The sequence below is a fragment of the Oreochromis niloticus genome, linkage group LG6 (genome assembly GCF_001858045.2).
Source record: "Oreochromis niloticus isolate F11D_XX linkage group LG6, O_niloticus_UMD_NMBU, whole genome shotgun sequence".
NCBI lineage: Eukaryota > Metazoa > Chordata > Actinopteri > Cichliformes > Cichlidae > Oreochromis > Oreochromis niloticus.
The window spans coordinates 17,506,342-17,528,639 of record NC_031971.2 but is presented as its reverse complement, the minus strand read 5'-3'; the positions used below and the strand labels follow the sequence as shown (position 1 = coordinate 17,528,639).

Genomic DNA, 22,298 nt, shown 5'->3' with positions numbered 1-22,298 from the left:
GTACATTGCTTTTCTCAATTAATAGTCGGTATTGCAGCCGAACCTGCAGTGTAACCATTCATTATGGCTCTGTGACACTTAGAGACTTTCTGAAGGGAGATAATAGTAATTATTGGTTTGCTGTAGTCTGGTTGTCCGGGGTGGGAAGGCTCTCTCTCTTGAGAGATGGGCGCTGTCCAGGGTGCTGGAGATGCTGAAACGCAGAGGTGTAAAGGTCATACTTCTTTCTTTCTTCCCTGTCTCCCACGGGAACCGTTCACACATCACATTTGGGCACAGTGCCCCTCACCAACCCATGTAGCTCTACCACCTAGATCCTCTCCAATCATTGAGACATCAGGAGTAATGTCATCCTTTTTCTTGGTATCGCATCACGTTAGTCTCGCGTCCTTTCTGCTAAACGAGCTTAGATTAGAAATACCTCAGCCCCCTTTTTAGAGTTCAGCTGTAGTGAGGAGGCGGCCGCTTTAAACTGAGCAGGCTCCGACGTCAGAGCCGTTTAAGACATGTGGGTTTGACATCCAATAGCCTGATAAGGGCTTTAGTACACCCCCCTTCTTGCAGGAGATCCCTCTGGTGAAGACCAGTGTAGACGGGAGTTAGCCACGGCTGCAAGATCACCAGATTCAATTAGGAGCGAGATTCCCTGCTCATACCTGCAGCAGCACTTCGTATCCCCAGCTAGAACCTCGATTTAGCGAACATGTCTGTAGCGGGGCTGAAAAAGCAATTCCACAAAGCCACTCAGGTAAGAAGATGCGGCGTACGGTGCACCGGCTCTCACTAGATCTTCCACTTACAGTGTCACGTTGTGTGGGGGGAGGAGGAGTGGCGTGAGGTTTGGAAAAGCAGAGATTCAATCCCACTGATGATTAATTCACGCTAAATGTCGCTGTATTAACACGCAGTGTTGTTGCTAGTTGTGCCCCATCTATCACCTACTGCCTCTGGTGCTGTTGTGGTGCTGGGGTGCACTCCACTGAAAACACTGGCGTGCTGCAGCACTGCACCAACGGGAGAATGCATCCGTCGTCTTTGACTCCGGTGGTTATTCAGTGCGTGACGGGGAAACACGATAATTATTCAGTGCCACGCTTTTTGCGTGTCCATCTGGGCGCCAGATGGCACAACACTGTGATGACAGTGATGTCGGGAACGTCGGTTCCTCTCCGTACCCTTCAGATGACATTCCCCGCAGACAAGCATCGGAGCTGCGGCTCATGGCTGTCGCTCACTCTTGCAATGCGCAAGTTGTGGCCCTGAAATGAAGGACGAGTTAAGTACAGGAGAAACTCCGAGGCGCACCTCGTTATGCAATCGTTAAGTGCGCCTTGGCGGAAATCCGCTCCTACCAGCATCGGCACGCCATGACCTCTGCGCCCTCTAAATGCACTTATCGCCTTTTGCGGGACACCAGGTGATAAATTGAATTAAGCCTTCCCCATCCATCACTGAATCATTGGTGGTTATTATTATTATAAGGCGCAAGCCCAGCGCAAAGGTATTCTGTTCAAGGTTACCAAGGCTTTCTCAACCCATCCCACTCATTTTAGGCTAGTCATGTATTATTATGTTATTTCAGGTCAAAGTGCACAACCTGAAGGTTTAATCACCTTTAACTCTGGAGCCAATCAGAGCGCTCTTAAGTGGGACCTTGAATGCATGGGCTCATCAGCAGCTCAAAGGCCTTGAGTGAGTTTTATTTCCTCTAGCTTGGAAACTTCGGGAGGTTTTCCATTTATAGGGCTGAGTCACAATGACACTGTCCATTAGCTTCAGGGCCCTCACTGCAAGACACACAGAGCCTGTGTGAGTCACACACCCACATGTGCGCCCTCCCCCTCATTGTCCAATCTCAGAATGGTCTTAGTGACAAGTCTCACTTTCCATTGTTCTTCAACTTTATGAGCAGCTGTCTCTGAGATGGAGGGGAATAGTGCTTTGAATGTGACAGTAATAATCACATGTCTATTCAAGGTCTCTGCCTGGAGATACTGAACACTCTTAATTGCACATTGAAACTGACTAACTGAGAAGTAAGTAGCAGTTCGTGAGGAGAGGAGATTACCGAAACAATTGGCAGCTCGAGATCCAAAATCGACATGCATTAGACTCCGTTATTGTTTTTTCATTTGTTTTTCACATCTCCCAACATGAGTCATTTATATTAGTGCTAATGTCGCACTGACATTTGTAAGGCCTGTGTTGATAATGAATCATACATTCTGACTGCATGTTCCTAAAGAGCAGTGCTTGCAGATCAGCGCTAGGTGCATTATGTTTGTAAGACTAGATCGGGTTCGAGAGTTAAATAAAAGACAAAGTGAAGTAATTGGGAACAATCTCAAATTGCTGTTAACACATTTCTCAGTTTTAATCAAGAGCTCATTTTATCTGATTTGAAATAGACAGCAGCCCACACAGGGCATTGGATGGCTGCACTGATTGTGTTAATTCTGTGTGATGAGTCTATTGTCACCCATTAGCACAGCCCTCCCTCTCCTTGCAGATGTTCGTTTCTCGTCATCAGATGAATCTGTGTGTGTGTGTGTGTGTGTGTGTGTGTGTGTGTGTGTGTGTGTGTGCAAGAGAGTAAAAGAGAGGTGGGGATATGCATAAGCATTTATATTTGTAAATATGCATTTATATTTATGTGGATCTGTGCATGCATAAAGAGGTGTTGTTGACTGTCTAAATATGCAGTAACTGTTTCTGAACTTGGAGATTTTTACTTGGTGCTGTCTTCATTACTCAGTTTTATTCCCAGTGTGATTTAATCAGCTTTAGGCTCACAGTGTGTTGTCTCTGTGGTATCCTGCTGTCTGTTCCTCAACATTATACACACACACACACACACACACACACGCACACGCACGCACACACAGTCCTCTTCCCCAGAATCCCAGTGGCAGAAGGTTCCCCTCAACCCCTCTGTTCCTGTGCCACAGCCTTGTAATCCAAGCCCAGACTTATGTGGGAAGCAACCCAGCAAGCTGGCTAGTTATACACAGATGACAAATGTTGCTCAACCATACTTTAAGAAGAAAGTCACACAACACGAGAAGATGCCGTCAATGCATGAAGTGTTAGAATCAGAGATTCATAATGGTCAGAAAGCAGTAATAAATAATCTATATCCATATCTGCTTTTGTTTTTTTACTTCAATTGTTTTATCATTGTCACATCTCAGTGCAGGCTAGAGGCAATAATCCACAGCATTAAAATCATATGCCTGATATTGTGTAAGTCCCCGTAGTGCCACTAAAACACCTCTGACCTATCAGGACACGGATGCAGAACCTGTAGTGTTGTCCTGTGACGTCTGGCACGGGGCTGCAGGAGGAGATGATTTGGGTCCTGTGAGTTGCAGGTCAGTGCTTGGTCAGTGATGCATGTTAAAGTGACTGTCAGGAAGCCTGAACTGATTACCTGTGATATTCATATTTGATTGATTTTCCATACTCTGGCTAATCAGTGAATAAAAATTCCCAGATAAACTTTAGACCATTTTTTAAGCAAATATGCCCCCCAAAATTCTCTGGTTGGAGTGTCCCAGTAACATTTACTGGTTCTTGTGGTCATATATGACTGGAAAATAAATTTGGGGATTTGATGGATGTTCCCTCCACTGTGGTCAAGTGCTTGTTTAAAGGGGGTTGTTTGATTGTTGGGGTTTTCTCTCTATGATTTGAGGGTCTTTAACTAACAACATAAAGCACCTTGAGCCCTCGATCACCTTATTATTCAGTTTATTGAAAAAATACGATCAAAATGACAGATTAACAATTAATATCAAATAGTCGATTTTTTTCAGCAATGACATACTATAACAGATGTTACTGCATATTAGGTTATATGAAAATTAAGTTCAGGAACATCAAATAGATGATATACCCACACAAGCAGGCCTGTATACAACACTTATGGAGTAATTGTTTGAAAATCAAAAAACCACACTAACATCAAAATGTTTTAGATGTGAACTGGAATTTTTTTTATCCTAAAATGCTGCATCGACCTTTTAGCCCAATGTGTCTCTAATTGCTAATTATCTGTGCAGCTTCAGTCTGGAGTTGAGGACTATGGCGTCTGCTGTATGAGCAACAGAAAATCCTCGTTTTAGTGGAGGAGGAAGATGCATTTCTTTATTGTAGACACTGCTGAGAAAAACGGCTCATAAAAGGCAGAATACCCTGAAGTTAACTGCGACTTCATGAAATACACACGCAAACTCAGTTTCACCTTTCCACATGCATCACAGAGTAATTTATTTCACACAAGCATAATCACACTTTTCACTGACAGAATACATCTCCCTCCCTCACTCAAGGACATCGATGCCCTGTGTGCTGCATTAATAATGGGGGCCATTTTAAAAAGAAGTGAAGCATGGGGGCATGAAGGGTAAAACCCAGCAGGGTCCCTAGGAATTGCTTTTTTTTTAAAACTTTGTTCATTTAATCTGCAATCCATTAGTCATTCTCACTATGTGATGTAACTCAGCACATGCTGTAATAGGTTACAATACCTCGAAAGTGTTTGTATTTCATTTAAACCTGCTATAACGACAGCACGGTGTATTCTTCCTCTTCTGTTTTTAAGCTCACAAACAGTGTTTTCATCCGTCTTATTTTTAAAGGTGATGATCTCTGGCTTAATACGTCACAAGTCAACTCCACCTCGGAGTCAAATGAGTCACGCTTAGAGCAGATTCTACTTTCACGATACCGCCGTTGCTTTCAGGTTCATTTGAAGCCAATGGTGTGTGTGTGGACGTGCAGCTTTTTATATTGTACCATCTGCTAACTGTATAGAAAACAAAAGCTTCTTGTGATGGGACTATTTTCAATACCGGTTTTGGGGGATTTTAGGGCTGCGGTGAGCACGTTTTTATCTCGGTGCTGCAAGCAGGAAGACGAAAATCTGTTCATCAAATAGAAGCTGCAGGAGAGAGGAGGGAGGGAGGATGAGCAGGAAAGCTTGAGAACGTGTGGCAGAACCAGTGAGAGATGAAAAAATACAGAGAGTCTTTGGGGTTTTCACTCTTGCAGGCTTTTCAGATAAAATGGTTTCTTTGCTTCTCGTCAGTGTCAGAAAGAAGCTGACGAGTTTCCAAGTTTGGCTCCCTCCGTATGAGTCACGCTTGCATCTAAAACATAGTGAGTCTAAAGAGGCTTAATCCAGTTTGTTTCATATCATGTTGGAATATTTAGCTTCTTGTTGCATAAAATGTCATCTGAAAACGACTGAAATTACGCATGTGTGTATTACATGTGCATCTCAACCCCACCTCACACATTGCAGAGCCTGTTATCTCGATCCAGACTGGTCCACAGGAGTGTCATAAGATAGCCTGTTAGCTATGAGTGAATCGTGTCTGTTCTGCATATGCACTACCCACGTTTTCAGCCTGTTCTTGGATAATGATCAACACAATGTGGCGATATGCCGTACAGTTTATTAACTATAGTATAGCGCACATCAATATGAGTAAAAATGTGTGCATTGACATGATAACAGAATAATTTGGAATCAACCTGCACTACCTTTTAAATCTATGCACTGGTATATTTGGGTAATAACGCCACCTTTTATGTTTCAGTGGATGCCAAAAGATGGAAATCAGAGCTGAGGATGCAGTTGAGGAACAGAAATACAAGCAGCCCTGATCTGTTTGCAAATGAAATTATCTGTGAAGATAGTTTAGCTACATGTCGATGAGTGATTGTTGGATTCTGGGGCTGTCTGCGAGCCGTTACGAGTTGTAAAATCAAGAGGCAGTTATTAGATTTGAACGTGGTATATTTCTTGCAGTGGGTAATGGGAGTGGTGATCCTTTATTTAGCAGTCAGGCCTGGTTCTACAGGAGATTTCCCAGTGTGTGTGCTGAATGCTAATATAACAGCTACGCACGTGCCACTCTGATTTATGCTTCTTCAAAAACTGGGCGGTTCATTTTAGTTTGTGGGTGAAAGGCAAATTCTTTAGCATGTAACACTGTGCGTGTATATGTTTCCAGTATCATCTCTTGGTTCTGGAAAAGTATGCAGTGACAAAATGTGAACGCCCATGGACGGACACCCATGCGAGCCTGGGGATAGCAGCAGGGTCCTTGGATGTGATTGACGCCTGCAGGGCTTTAGGGCAGCAGATTGCAAGTGGGTGACTCATTCAGCCTGGATCCTCGCTATAGGCCTACTGCAGTGCAGCGTAAAACAGATCCAGCTGGGAGATAACAGATGGGGCGGGAGGAACAACAAGAGTGAAGCAAGGAAAGAGATAAGAAAAGCGATGAAGAGGAGGATAGGAAGCATCCTTGTGCTGATAGGGAGTGGCACAGAGGCAGAGGGAGAATTCAGCCAAGAGATGCTGAAGGCTGCAGCAGAAGGACAAACTCTCCGAAGTCAGGAGAGAGTGTGGAGGACAGAAAAGCTCTGCAGGGATTTACTCACATGCAGGCTGTAGGGAAAAATGCAGCTCAATGCTGAATTTTGACAATTGGCAGGATGTTTTTTTACTTCTAAATTAAGGCTGCAGCTTACATTTGCTTTCTTTCTCAGTTATTTGATGGATTCTTTCTATTAATTGGCCAAATTTTTTCTAAATAATATCAGAAATTTCACACGGTGTAAAACAGAGATGGCATGGGAAACAGCCTGTTCTTGCTTTTACAAAGGTTAGAAAAACAGCACCACTTTGATGGCAGAGCTTAAATTGTAGTCAAATGGTGCCTATAATGCTGTAATCACATATAAGTCACATACAACACACTTCTAAGTAAAACTTCCCTTTCTTTCAGTGAAAAGACGTTTAACCACACATTTAATCCACCAGAAGATATCTTAATATAAGAAATAGAATTGCAAATTCAAAATTGCTGTTTGTCTCAGTTTTTCCACATGATAAAGAGACACTGCTGTGGTTAATGAAAGAAATCTTTAATGTAAGGAATAAAGGTGTTGTTCATTGCCTAGACTGGACTGTAATTATACAATTAAAGGTTTCTGTGAAATTCACAGAAAATTTATTTTTCTTTTTTGACTCATTGTTTAAAAACATTCTGTAGTCAGGAGTGAAAAACAGGAACTTTGACACTCCTGCTGTAGGCTCTGTATGATGTCATTAAGAGCAGATATCCTCAACATGATCCTCTCATACAGCTCTGGCTGTGAGCCCAGAAGTCCCTCTCATTTGACAGGTTCAACCTGGAAACCATCTGTTTGCAAAGAGCAGCCAATCATAAGAAACCGTGAGGAGGAGGGAGGAGAGGGGCTTAATGTGAGATGATAAGATCAGTAAGAGCTGTAACTGAACTGAATCATTCAAGGCTAATAGAGTCCAAAAATAACAATATTGAGCTGCAGTACCATGTTGCATAAAATATCCCATTTAAGGTCATAGAACAAACCCAAGGTGGCACTTATGGAAATCTTTACTGTTAATAAATACTTGATTTCTGAACAAATAGGTGCTGTACTCTTCCCACCTTTCTGCTTCGCGTCATATGTGGCACGCTTCTTCCTGCACGTACATCATGAAGTGAAATGTCCTCCAAAGGCCTGGATGCTCTTTCTTTAAGTCAACCCAGTGCATCCAGGTTTGCCCGGCAGTGGATCAGCAATGCAGTAAAAGCAGTGCTGCACTGGATCCAGTCCAGCAGCAGTACCTGCATTAATATCCCTCTCATCTTTTTACCTCCTTTATTTCTCCCCTTCATTGATGCTTCTAATTATCTGCACTTGCTTGTCATTTCCCTCCCAGCTAAATATCAAACTTTTCTGCAGTGCCCTTCTACGTTTTGCGTAAACTTCCAGGACATATAATGTTTGATTTTTGTCTTGAAACTGGAAGATTTTTCGCTGGTTCTAACACAGTTTTGCCGTATATTGTACAGCACACGTGCAAACTCTTGTTTTCTTATTAGGCGTGCTTCAGAAAGAAATTTAAACCTTCACATAGATACATCAAAGTAACTGTGACAGGTTTTCGTCCAGTGTGAAAGTCAAACGCCACCTCCATCACCACACCTCAAACAAATCATTAATTTCCCTGACACTGCATTAATCCTAAAGATAGTATTACAACAAGTTTTTATTGACCTTTGAGCGTGTGACTAGCTTTCTCCAGAGCTGCTGCCACACATTTCAGGGAAAGGGTGTCTCCAAAAACAACACAGTAACAGATCTGACACGCTGTATATCTAACTAAATCCTGTATGTTTACTTAAATTATTTAATCGGGTTTAAGCAGCTGAAAACTACCCGCAATGTAAAGCCCACGGAGAGCTCATGGACTGAGCACTGGCCTTTGGAGTTGCCATTGTTGTGACGTCAGGTTTTTGTTCTGTGGGTTAAAGACAGTCACGACCTGCAGCGTTCCCCATATTCCCTATTATTAGCTTGTCCAGTGACTAGGTGCTGTCAGCACATTTTGAATAAAAGCAAAGATGACGGTAGACTTTCTAAATATGCAGAGGAAACGTGAATGAACATTGTTTAGCCAGTTTGATATCTGTCAGAGAAGAAGGTGTGCGGAGCGAAAACATTGGTGCCCGGTGTTCTGCTATTTCACTCATTCTTATTTTGATAGCAGCAGTCGCTAGAGGTCCTTTTTTTCTTTCTTTCTTTCTTCCTGCAGTGTCTTCACCGTCCGTGGTTTCTCCTTTCACTCCTTCCTCATCCTCTTTCTCTCTCTCAGCATCAGTATTCAGGCCATGGTGGATGTTTTATTCATATTATGTATTCCTGGCATCAGCCACTGCAAGAGGCACTAGCTTTGACTTGGGGCCGGTAAAAAGGAACTCTCAGTACCTGTTACTAAAAATAAGGACAAGGTTATCCTCATCAGACTTAATTAATAAGAAAAATGAGCATTTGCCCATTTTAAATATGTTTTTATAAGATTTTCCTGTCCGAGGATTGTGAAGCAAAATGTGGTGTTCTTGCAGACAGAGATAGGACTGACGTCTACTTCAGGAACATTCAGATCACATCATTATTACCTGCATTTATAACCCTGAAGAATGCAGAAGATTTCCCTGTAAACCTGCTTATCCTGCTGATTGTTGAGCTGCCTACATGCTTGGACATGTCGATGAGGAACTGCAACATATTTTAGGGACACGTATGCTGTTATTGTGCCGTCACTTGGAATTAGAGGTCATGTTTATGTCACATAAAAGCACCATGTTTTAGATTTAAGCAGAAAAAAATATTAGGTGTTAATAATACTGTTAGAGCAGAGCTGAGAACACATCTGACAGGCAGTGATAGTTTGTAGCCAAGTACTAGCTAGTTTTTATTCCTATTTACTCATTTATTTATTTTCATTTTGTTTATATTTAATTTATATGATTTTATATTTTCCAATACATCCTGTATCGGAAAATATAAAAGCTGTGCAGCGTTACAGATTAAAGCAGTTACCCCTGATCACTGTGACCACTTCCTCTGGGGCATCAACTAAGCAGCGAGCAGTTCTACTAATCACACTTTTCTCTATTCAGATGTTTCATTATGTCAAATATATAATAAAGAAAGAAAGATTACAAAAAATATCAGATAATACAGTTATTGAAGTTTGTGTTTCATATGTAATATTGGTAATAAAGGAATTTTGTGATTTTTCAGTTGTTATATTTCTGTTTGAATGAAGAAGCTCTTCTTGTCCATTATATGGGTTTCATTCCCTGACTGCAGATGGTGTGTGTGTGTGTGTGTGTGTGTGTGTGTGTGTGTGTGTGTGTGTGTGTGAAAGCAAGTTAAAAAAATAAAAAAATCTAGGAAAAGGGGGTTATTTTGTGAAGAGAGAGCAGGAAGAGATGAGAGGAGGAAGTAATGGAGTTAAATGGAGAGAAGTGGAGGATGTTGGGAACAGAGCTGACGAGGAGGCAGCGCTTTGTGTCCTCAGTTTAATGCCTAATTTGGCTCATGAAGGGGCAGTAATGAGGATCGGGAACAGAACGCTTCATTGTACTTACATGTCTGATAAAGCAGCTCTTCGGGTGTTTTGAGAGGGGGGGTATGTCAGGACGTGACAAGGTGGGGTCCCTCTGTTTTTTGTTTGTTTGTTTCTTTAAAACAACACCAACGACCTCAACATCCCCCGCCCCCTCCCCCCAAACAGAAAATGCATGTTTCCATCTTAGACTTGGACACACAAAAAACACTCACTCGCCTCGTGCCCAGACAACAGCCTCGCACCAGCTGTGGGGGTAAGACTGAATGGCTTGTCAGGGATTATGCTCAGATTAATCGGAGCACAGTGACTTTGCATCATATTTGAGCTGTGTGCGAGCCAAAATCAGGGCGCTGCACGGTAATCTGTGAAACGTGCAGCATGTGCCGGACAAGACCGCAAAATAGACCATGTGACAGAGACTCACGACTCTGCAATCAGGCTGTTTTGGGGTTGTTTTTTTTGTGGATTCATTTAGTTCTTATTTAGTTTAGTTCTTATTTTATCGAGCTATATGTTAAGATGATTACAAATGGTGTGAGAATAGAGATAAAATGTTTTGCTACAATCCTATTATAAATATGGCTTCAAAATGTTCATTTTATTAGTCATAAATCATTCTAATTAAACATTCACAATAATGTCCTTCATGGTGTTCTTTGTTGTGCCATGGGGTAATTATTTATTTGGCTCAGTGCTCCATATAAACAATCCTCATCATCACCTTCTAGATTTATAAAAATGTGCCGCAGGCTTGGCGGTAAATGGTTATTTTTCTGATGCTCAGACTCAATATGGCAAACACCACCCACAGACAAAGCTGTAGATGAGGCACCTTGAATTAAAAGCCAATATAAGATGTCTTTTTAATCAGAAAGTGGCTGTAGACTGTGTAGGTGTGTGTGTCTGCAGTCATGAAACGAGGTGTTTGCAGAAGACATTTAAATAAATTATTACAGGATGATGATGATGTGACTCAAGAAGGTATGGCAGTCCTAGAAGAATTGTAATGTGGGTAACACTTCAGCTTTATCAGTCATAAGTGCATTTAATAGTTTACAACACAATATGATGTACTTGTAAGCAGCTGGCATAATTTCTCCCGCCTATCCATAAGTGGATGTTGGTGAAGGAGATACTGACGTGTAATATAATAAAATCCTTGCAGTTCATTGCATTTCCATTAACAAACGCTTGATTTGTCCTTTGACTAAAAAAGATGGAGTCAGTCTCAGGTTGTGACTGAACGGGGTTACAGTTGCAATTACATGCAATCTGTTTTGTGGTAATACAACTGTTAACTGTCACAACCCACACTGTCATCTATGTAATGATGATGCTGCTGTTTAAATACACAGAAATTCACATTAAGTGTTTACGTTCAGAGTCCAGGCAGAACCAGATGGCTAACAGAAACTCCTCCGCAGATACTGAAGTAGTTGCTGCAGGAGGGTGATTTAACTGAAAAATGACAAAGGCGCTCCAGAAAGATGTTTTAGTACAAGAAAATAACCAGAAACAACCAGTTGAGTCCCCTGTTGCAAAGAGACGGGTTGCAGACGGGTTGCAGACGGGTTGCAGACAGGTTGCAGACAGGTTGCACTCACTGATGCAGACTGATTGCAGAGTGTTGTTTATAAATCTATCTGTGTTTATAAATTAGGCAGCAGCCATTTGTAAACTGACAATCTGGAGGCTGAACATTCATCCTTCCACCAGGCGACCAGTGCAATCGCCTCGTGACCTGATGTCGTCACCCAGAGGTTGAGCGCCCAAGTACTGTCAGTCAGTCACCAAATGCAAAAAAACAGTAGCAAAATTAAGGTGCCGCTTAGAGTTTTTGTTAGGTATCTTTTGCTGCAGTGGCACACAAATAGAAAAATTAGCCTCAACACTGAAAACTCAAAGGATGTGCATGTCTGAGCTTCATCTCATAAATTATTGATTTAACCTGCTGAGTTTGCATGAGCACAAACAGGAACTGCAGACCACCTCCTGCCTTTTAAGCTTGAACAAAAACTGAAACCTTCACGATGTAAAATTGTTATGAAATGCTGCAGTTTTGCTGAAGCGAGCTTAATAAACTGGCGACTGAGTGCATAATGACCTTTATAGAGGAGCTTTTGGCATATCATTGCATGCTGTGTATGTCAGTATCCATTTTTAAATCTTTGAATTTACCAGATTTCTTCATAGATAGATTTTATGTGCCTGTAGCATCCTTCCTGTTTATTTTCTCACTGCTCATTTTAATCAGCTGTTACTAACAAAACAGTCTCAAATTCCCACTTGGCAGAAATCTGAAATAAATAAAACTGATTATGATAAAATAGGACGACGACCAGAAAATTATTCTATAGTTATCATTTCATCTTGAGACGTTTTTGTATGTTGTACTATATTTTATGTTTGTCAGAATTCAGTTGCTTTTACATAAATGTGAAGGTGCAGCAGAAGTCCTCGCTGTTCTGGGTTTCGTTGCATTTCTGTTTTTCTGTCCTCTTCTGTCATGACCTCCTTTGTGGGCAGGAAATCTAATCAAACCAGACCGGCCTTGAATAGCAGACAGTCAATATCAAATATACAAAACGTCGGACTGGCGAGGCTTTTCAATTTCCTCAGCTTTTATTAGATCCAGATTGATGACATCGTGTAATTTGTGAGTTATTTCTGCAGTGAGATTGAAAATTTGTATACGTGTCTCGGAGAAGGAATCGGGTTTGTTTGTTTTTGTTTTCATTTATTTGTTTATTTTGGGGAGGGCGATATTGGCGTAAATGCATCACTGCTTGTTTTTACCCAGCGCTGCTCCTAAATCATGGTTTAGCTTGATGGTAGCATCATCAGCAATGTTAATCAAGCAGATTTCATGGATTGCAGCACGTGTTTGACTCCAATATGATGGATTTTTAAAAAAAAGAAGAAGAAGAAGAAGTAGAAAAAACATGGCAGGAAGTTCTTTTCACTGATGGCGTTTTTCAGCGGGCACTCTGTCACAGCACACACACTCAGACACACTTGTTTCCACCTATTTGTTCTCCTGCTTTAGACGCTCGCATCTTTTCTTATCATCGTCATCGCCGCTGTAACATGTCCTCACCTGTCACACTGTCACACACAGAGCTCTGCTTGATTCTGTTGTAGCTTTCTGTTACGTTAATATATTACAATGCAGTGCATTCAGATGGTAAATATAGTAGATTTTTAACAGAACACAAACATGTGTTCACTCTGCGTATAGTTCATCTATAGTGCTGCCAGGAAGTGTTTCCTTTTATATTAATCAGAAAATACAAAAGTCCCAAAGACCATGTAGCTACAGCAATCTATGGTATCACTTCCTTTTGTCTTATGTAAACAGATAAGACCTGGAGTCATATCATCGAGCTAATTAATTATACTGACGCACTATTAAAATTGAAGAATAATGATAATACACTCCGTGACACCATAAAGCCAATATTTCTGCTTTTTTTTTCCTGCAATATTTTATCTTTACTTAAAAAGAGATGTTTTTGTATTGCAGATGATTTTCTTACAGTGTCTCCGGTGTTGTGTGATATCATCGTTTATTCATAATCATTAATCACTCTGTGATTCAGACTTGATGATCTTTTAATCACTTGTTTATTCCAGCCAGCAGCCAAAAGCCTGAACATGCTTTATTCTCTTTATCATCACATACATGAATCCTTATATTTGAGAGGCTGTGATTGTGTGAAACCTTTGGTATTTTTTTTTAAATAAATATCCTTCTTTTATCAAAGCTGTTCTCACGAGATTGTCTGATTAATTGATAAATCGTTACAGAAACAGTGCAAAGAGTACTGTTGTTTTGCACTGAGCCTCATTATTAATGATCATGTTTTCTGTGGGAGGACTGCTGTCAGTGACTGATAGCATGGAGGGCAGTGAGGAGTTTGCTTAGTTTTTAAATGAAGAATAATGACCCAGGCCATTGAGTGCATGACTGCATATATATGTGTGAGGCTGATTTTTGGTACAAGGTCAAACATTTTCTCAGCGGACGAGCCAGATTCTTTTCTCGTAGGAAACATCGTTCCTGATGCCGAACTGTTTCCTCTGAGACGAACAATAAAAAACACACAACACAAAGAAATCAGAAGACACACAAAATGGCTGCTGTGTCTCTTTCACTGGTTTTAACAACTCCGCCCGCCAAATCTGCAAGTCAGCTGGATCACATGTTCTCATAGGGAACGATGGGTTGTTAATATACCTGGATTACACTACTCACCAGCCACTTTATTAGGCACACCTTCCTAGTACCACTTTGAACCCCTTTTGCCTCAACTGCCTTAATAATTAATGACACAGATTCAAGAAGGTGCTGGAAACACTCCTCAGTTCCTTGGTTTCCTGCTCTTAGCTCTGACAGGAGTGGCACCCGTGTGGTCTTCTGCTTGCTTGACATGTTGTTCCTTCAGAGATATTCTAAATAACATGTGGTTATTTGAGTTAGTGTTGCTGGATATTTTCTCTGCAAACACTGGAGATGGTTGTTCAGGTGTCAGTATAGATGAGCGGTTTCTGAAATACTCAGACCAGCTCGTCTGACACCAGCAACCACGGCGGATTCAGAGTCACTTGCTGCAGTGTGATTGGTGAGTAGATATTTGCATTAACAAGCAGGTGTACCTAACAAAGTGGCCTGTGAGTGTATAATATTCCATCTGTTTCATATTCCGACACTTGCTATCTTCTCGGATCAGATGTTATTCAAACTGACATCACGACTTGAGCAACCCTCGTAGTTACTATAGTTCATACATGGCACTGATAAGTCTAGTTGTTGAGACGACTTCTTGTTCTTTATGTTTAGTAAACTGACAGTCAAGCGGAACTTTATACTCACAAGCAGGCTTAATCTTAAGGATAATTGATGTGGTCACAGAAGTGTGGATTACAGACGCGTGCCCACGCACACGGTACACAGCACACTGCACACAGCAGGTTGCAACTGAGCTCTTTAATAACGATCATTAATACGGATATTCAGCGTCCATTTCCTAGACAGCACCATCATTACACCCACACAGATATAACTCGCAGCAGTGCTGTGTAAACAGAAAAATTATATCACTGTGAATCTACTGCACACACAGAAGGTGCCTTTCTGTTTGGTTATGTTTTAGAAAAAGTCAAGTCCTCTGCAGGCCTCAAAGCTCTGTCATTATCTCTACCGAGAGACACGCTAACGTGAAATGGAAATTGCAGTCTGGCAATCAAGTACAGCGAAACAGAGAACACCAACACGCTGCGATGTGCCATTAAATTCATATTTACATATTATGCAGGGCGTGTGTTTAAACAAAGGGTGAGTCACTCCATCTGAAGTTGTAAAATATTTTTTTAGGGTCATGTTTCTCATTGTCTGTTGGTGATAAATAAAAAGGAATGCCTCTGTTTTTAACCAATAATGATTCTTTTTTTTAAAAAAAATTGGATTCTTTTAAACTGAATATATAAAAAGCTGTGCAAACTCGTTATCCTTAAGTAGTGCAACCACAATCTTACCTGTTTGCTGATTAAGGCCCCAGTTACACAGGCCTAGAGACCACTCAGTGACACCCCCACCCCACTGGCAACTGCTGGTTGCTAGGGAACGGTGTGTAATCCCTGACCACTTGGCAAGTGGTTACTGGGGGTTGCTAGAGGTATCTTGGTGAAACTGGTTGCAAAGAGGTATATAGTGTCGCATCAAAAACCTTCTTGGAATTGCTTTGGTCACTAGCAGATTGCCACAGTCGGCCATAGATTGCATTCAAGGCAGCGTCTTGAATGCAAACACTTGCCAACTACTCACAGAGCGGTACTGACAGAGACCGCCTGCCCTCAAAATAAAGCTAGCTCCTTTTGAAATGTGTTGGCTGCAGCGAATTGGCACGACCTTTAGTTTGAAGGAGGACATTCTTAGTTTACTGTTTGTGTTGCACGTTTTCAAGTTTTACTAGCATTCAGCTAGCAGTTAACGCATTTGCAGACAGTATGACGTCTCCCATGCAATCTGTTAGCGACCAAAGCTATCACAAGGAGGTTTTTTTGTGCCACAGCCTCTGTGCGATCAGTTTTATCCTAGCGACTGCAAGCAATCTTGAGGAACCATTCATAGATTAAGCATGCTAATGGTTTGTTTTCTAATTAACAAGCTAATGACATATTAAAACAGTCCTTTAAGGATGCTCCAAAAGCCATAAACCACAACCCTAGTGAAGATCCCCCTCAGTAATCTTCTCCTATACTTCTTTGCTAAACCGATTGCTCTTTGCTTTTTTGTTGTTGTTGTGAAACTAACTTGGCCATCTCAGCCGCCACAGAAGCCTTTGTGTCGACTAGATTACCTTAATACTGAATGATCAGGACAGAAAAAGGGTCAGTTTACGCTCATTCAAAATTAATCTGTAAGACATGCTGTTCAGCTATATACTAAATCAAAAGGTGTTTATTGTTGTTCAGTAAAAACTGCCCATCAAACACAATGAGTGATTGAAAAACAGGATAATTGTAAATGTTTTCTTACAAAGAAGCTAATCGACCATCTGACAAGCACTTTAGTAGAACTGGCCTCTCAAAACACTCTTCCTGCAAGAAATCTTTAAACATTAACAGGCTGAATGAATCAAGTGAAACAAATGGACAATTCAATGATTCAGTTTAATCATTGAGCTCGAACGATTCAGTTCTTCATCGAGCTTATCTGTCGGTGGAGGTTCTCAGTCTTCAGCGTTTGAAATAACGGCAGATGCACTTTTTCTTTTTGGTTCATGAAGACGTTTCAGCTTTCATCCAGGAGGTTTCGTCACTTCTAAAAGCCAATGGACCCCAGTGGGATTGTCCACATTGGGGGGGTCCTGAGAGTTGTTCATCCACCCTGCAATCATGTGAGTAAAGGTGGGTTGAGAGAGGAGTGAAGGAGGGACTACAACACCCAATTATCAGCCATCTATATCTCAGCCTTGAGAGCTCTTCCCAGGCATTTCAACCCTCACACACACCTTGACTCGTGTGACCTTATAACGGACATGATGGCAGGCAATGTTTCTCAGAGGAGTCATAGCTCGGCCTCAGTAATGACATACACCTTAATTCACACCTTGCCTCAACTGACCATTAACAACTTACATGATTACAGGGTGGTTCAGTGACTTTCAAGACCCCATCCAAGGGGACAACTCCACTAGAGGTGGGGACTCTCCATCAGCTTTTAGAACTGAAGAAGCCTCTTGGGTGAGAGATGAAACATCTTAACGAATCAGAACGAACAGAAGTCCTGTTTCCTTTATTTTGAGGTCTGTTGTGTCAAATAAGACTGGCAAATTGACACTACAGACTTTGAGTCCTTCTACAGACTAAAAAAACATTATAACCAACAAACATTACATTCTGACCCAATCCAGCAGCAGGAACTCTGAAGTGTATATTAAATATGTAAAAGTGAAATTGTGCAGTGGGCTGATGATGTTTTCAGGGCCCTTTCTATACATTTAGTAAATATTTTTCTTAATTGCTTGTAGGTTTAAACACTGAGTTACTGGCAAAAAGACTTCAATAAACAGGTGAAATTAACAACTGAGTCAAAAGTGCACTGAGTGGATGGAAGAGGAACATGGTGAGTTTTTCACACCTTCATGTGGTTCCAGGGCAGACCTGCTGGAGGGAATTCTGATGTACTGAGAATTTCATACTTTATGACAGAATCAGTCTTATTTTTAACAGATAAAGGATTACTCTCCTGCGTCACTGGCCCTGCCTTGCCTGGAATATCATCAGCATAACTGCCCTAATTTGCAAAAAATAAAACGGCACATTTTTAATATAATAGCCAGAGAATAACTCATTACTATAAATAACTTTCAGTCCGACAAATTTTGTCGTGTGTGCAGTTACTCATCCCCCGCCGTTGTCACGTCGTCATCATCACGAGTCCCACTGCTCGCAAACTCTGGCACGTTTTCACCACACAGACACACAGAGCCAGCTGGTTCTCACCCACCACCACTACCCCTCACCGCCACCCATCCCTCTTCTCTTTCCTCCCTCTCTTCCCCCAGTTACTGAGCATTACATGGAAGGATGTGTGCACAGCTATCTCCCCAGCTACAGACTCATCCCTGCTGTTACATAAGAGCCACGCAGAGGCTTACAAATCAGATTATAATAGCCACGGGCCACACTCTTAGAAAGGATGGAGGTTAGTGAAGCAACATGGCGGACCTATGGACTGCTGCTGGCAGTTTTGGAGAGAGAAGTGGCTGGCACCCTGTCGTGTCTGGGTGTTTGTCTGCACTGGGTGTCTTACAGCTATTAAAAAAGGCCTCATGAGCCCTGCTTTTGTGTCCCGGTAGGTTGAGTGAGATTGTAGTCATCATTAGAACGAACGGTATTGCTGAATTTTGTCCCCACTAATACCTCACAAGGTCCTTGATGTTTAGCAGGATTACTATCATCCTGAAACGGCTGCGTCTGGAACAGCCAGCCCACCCCAACGTCGTTTCTGAGTACTGCGATTTAAGAATAACGGAGGGATTTTCCTTGATTCCACGAGAGCACAGGTCCACTAAATTGGGCGACATTACGCACTCACAGCTTCCTGGTGTTATGTCCTTAGAGGTCCTGGTCAGCTGAGGTCAAAGTTTAGCAGCGTACTGCAGATTTCAGTTAAGGTGAATTCAGACAAATTGGTGAGTCAGAGTCCAAACTCAGAGCGTGGTGTTGCATGAGTTGCAAGACGATGAGAACAGTGAGGCCTTGGGGGGATTTAGAGGTGATAGAAAAAGCAGAACACGAGAGAGAAAAGGACATGAGAGAGGAAAAAAACCTTCCGGGCATTTTTATGTAGTTTTTTTTTTTTAATTTTTTTTAATATTTTGTGAAGATTTGACAGTTCACTGTCGTATTCCCAGCTGACCCGAACATATCCGTACCTCAGTGCTGTTTTTCACAACATAAAAGGAGGTAACAGGAGGTGATAAACGTACCAATTTAACCTTCGTACACACAAAATAAGAGTCGTGTGATGACTGTGTCGTTTTTCCTCTGTAAAAATCTCTCCCACTATGGTGGGAAAAGGACAGTTAGGCAGCAGGTAACTGGATCAGGAGGGGAGGGATGTTTTAATTCTGACAGGAAGTGTGAGATCGTCCTGTTATTGTCCAGCAGCAGGGGCTGTCCTGCTAATGGCTTCACTAATCACTCTTGTCATTTTTAATCTCCCTCTTCCACCCTGGGTGTATTTAAAGCAGGGGCCTCCGTGTGCCCAGCCTGGATTAGAATAGTGAGCAGGAAAGGAGGAGGGGAGGCGTGGGAGGCAGCGGGGAGGAGAGTAGCATCAGCAGCACGCTCCTTGTGTGCCTCACATTATGTGCCATGTGACTAATGCTAATGCTAACAGCACTGTTTTAATACTGAATATACATGGCCTAAGCTAGTATGAAGAGGACAGCAGGATGGATGCACTTGGATTACATTAATATAGTTTGACAAGCAGGTACAAATGTCGATCTGCATTTAAACACACATCGTGTACAAAGAGAATCTATAGGTCATTTAAATCAAATCTAAATTTTAATCTTTTTATATTAAACCATGATCTCTGAAGGGCTTGTGGGATGTCAGCATGAAAAACCTCCGTCTATCCCACAGGTTTCTGTGTAATCGTATCCATACATGAAATCATTTGAAAAGGAGTTTTCACAGAATCTACTCAGTCCTGTGAACAATTAAGAGGGTAAGTAGTGTCAGCCACTTGCTAATAATCAGATTTCCTTGATTATGTGATCATCAGCAAGTGTGACCACCTCTATCAAAGCAGAGGTTTTGGCAGTTTGCTTGTTGGGTGCTTGATAGTACAATACTGCATTCTTCCCAGAAGTGGACATTCCCAACAAATTCTCCTCAAAGTGAGATTGTGAAATGCTCAGAAACTGGAAAAAACCCCAGAAGAGCTGCGTCTCAGACTCTACAGGCCTCAGTTGGTCACTGATTAAATAAGTTCATGACTCCACTGAGGCAGTAGGTATCTCTGCATGTTTGATTTTGGAAGCTCTCTTACTCCAGATGCATGGGGCCATAAGGATTTTTGTCTTTTTCAGAGATTAAACCGACAATTTTCATGACGGTACAATTATTTTGGAAGGGTTGCCAGGAGAAAGCCTCTTCTCTCTAAAAAGAACCTGGCAACAAACTTGGCTTTGGAAAGTTACATTTGAACAGATCACAAGATTTCTGGAACAGTGTATTCTGGACAGATGAGTGGAGATGTTTGGCCATAATACACACGTTTTTGGTAAAAACCAAAAACAAACAAACATCACAAACATCTTATACTGTATCAGCTGTCAAACACTGTGGAACTGGGGTGATGATTTGGGCAATGGTACCTGGGACTCTTGTAATTATATGGCCTCAATTAAATGAAGCCATCTGTCCAAAAGCTAAAGCTTGGCCCAAACTGGGTCATGCACAGCAAGTCCAGATCTCAACCTGACTGAAATACTGGCCGGACCTTAACAGCGCTGTGCATGAACAAATATCTGCAAACTACAATGATCTGAAGCTACGACAGAGTGATGAAGTCACACAGAAAATAATTGGTTCAAGTAATTGCTGCTTAAACTGTTTCCAAACACTACTGAATCATAGGGTGCACTTTTAACAGGCATGTAAAAAAGAAAACTTACATGCAGTCATATAACTGTGTAAGCCATGTCAAATGTATTTATTGGTTTGTTTAATTTAGACCTGTTATCAGGTAACATTCATTCCTGCCTCAGCTGCGCCTTTGGTTCAGTGGCAGCTTGTAAATATTAGCATGCTGACAAAAATAACTGAAATATGAAACATAGCATCAGTATAATAACAGTGTCCCTGCTAGCATTTAGCAGATGCAATCACTTGACACGCTTAACTGAGATATGGAAGATAATATCTGTCACTGTTAGAATTTAGCTCTGTAGGTTTTCTAGTCTTGCTGGGGTTTTTTAATTATAGAAGCAGAATTAAAATACATTTAAAACACAAATGAAGCAAAATAAGTTTTAATAGGATTTTTCTTGCCCATAAAGTGCTTTGAAATGCGATGTTGTTTTTCAGGACTTCCATAAGATCTCTTCGGTTTTCCTTTGGTGGTGGTGATGGTGGTGGTGGGGTCTCCCCTAATATAAAACTTTGTATTTAGCATGCAGACAACAAAAAAAGCCATGTTTATTTCCACCCACTCTTTCTACTTATAGCATTTACAGTGAAAGGTAGAAGATAAAATAAATACGAAAGACTGTACTGAATTGTTTTTAAATGTCTTCTGTATTAAACTGCATTTTTCTTTATGGTAATTCTTTTGATAAAATAAGCTGAACCACCTCAGAAGACAGATTTCCAAACTGTGAATCATAAAAAGAAAAATGGATGTGTAGAAATATGAAAATAACAGCCTGCCTGGTTTGTGCCGGTGCAGCTATGATGATATAGAATTGATCACAGTGTGATCTGCAGTCAGTGAAGTAATCGAACCCTGGACTTCCTTTTAAAAGCAACAGCAGACACTTTCTGTGTCAGCGTCAGCTCGGTTTCATTGCAGCCTTTTAAGAGTATTAACTGAGCCTGTCCTACACAGGTGTAAAAGCCTGCTCTTTAAAGTCTCCTGTTGTATTTGCCAACTGGGTTTTTAGTAATCCCTGTGGGCAGGTCTCTTAATCAAAATGCAAGCAGTGACGGCCTGCTGGTGAATTATTGTTGGCAAATAAATATATAAAAGTGAGATTCAGCACCTGGTAAAGGTTTTATTCTGGCAACGGTGTTGAATAAAACCTTTTAAAGTCAGGAAAAAGTCGCTGGGGTTCTTGCTGCAAGCTTGACTGCAGGATCAATACAACTCTCATATCCTTCACTAAAAGCCAAGCTGAAGCCACCAGCCAGGTAGCCGAGCCCAGTGAGAGCCTGTGTGCAGGGAGAAACACTTGTGCTTGTTTAGCTGAAAAGTTAGAAAAAATAGATCCTACCAGCACTCGTCTTACAAGTCAGAGTTTGCATAAAGTAACATGATATAATTTGTCATTAAAAGTAGCTGCTTTCCAGATTGTGTTACACTGGTGGATGTTAACCTGCCAGGAGAGAAGGTGGATGGTGCTAGCACTGCTAAAATTGGTCAAATACTGGGTATCTGCTTACTATTAGTTCAATAATTAAAACCTCTGTTTAAATAAATATGCACATAGTTTGCTAGGAACACCCCAAACTTCTTCCATACTGGAGGGGCCGATGATACCTGCAGCAGGGGTCATATCAGCAGGCTGAACACACTTTTATAGTTATTTCTAAAACT

At 41.4% G+C, this 22,298-nt stretch overlaps 1 protein-coding gene across 4 annotated transcripts in view; it reads left to right on the top strand.

Annotated features, from left to right (window-relative positions):
- Positions 1-378: 378 nt before the first annotated feature.
- The window catches only part of sh3gl2a (SH3 domain containing GRB2 like 2a, endophilin A1), a 71,082-nt gene continuing 49,162 nt past the window's right edge, over positions 379-22,298 (top strand). For all 4 annotated transcript variants that reach the window (XM_005456973.4, XM_005456971.4, XM_013275767.3 and 1 more), the window contains exon 1: positions 379-748. In XM_005456973.4, coding sequence (XP_005457030.1) covers positions 704-748 — 45 coding nt within the window. In that variant the 5' untranslated portion in view covers positions 379-703. The remainder of the gene's footprint in view (positions 749-22,298) is intronic.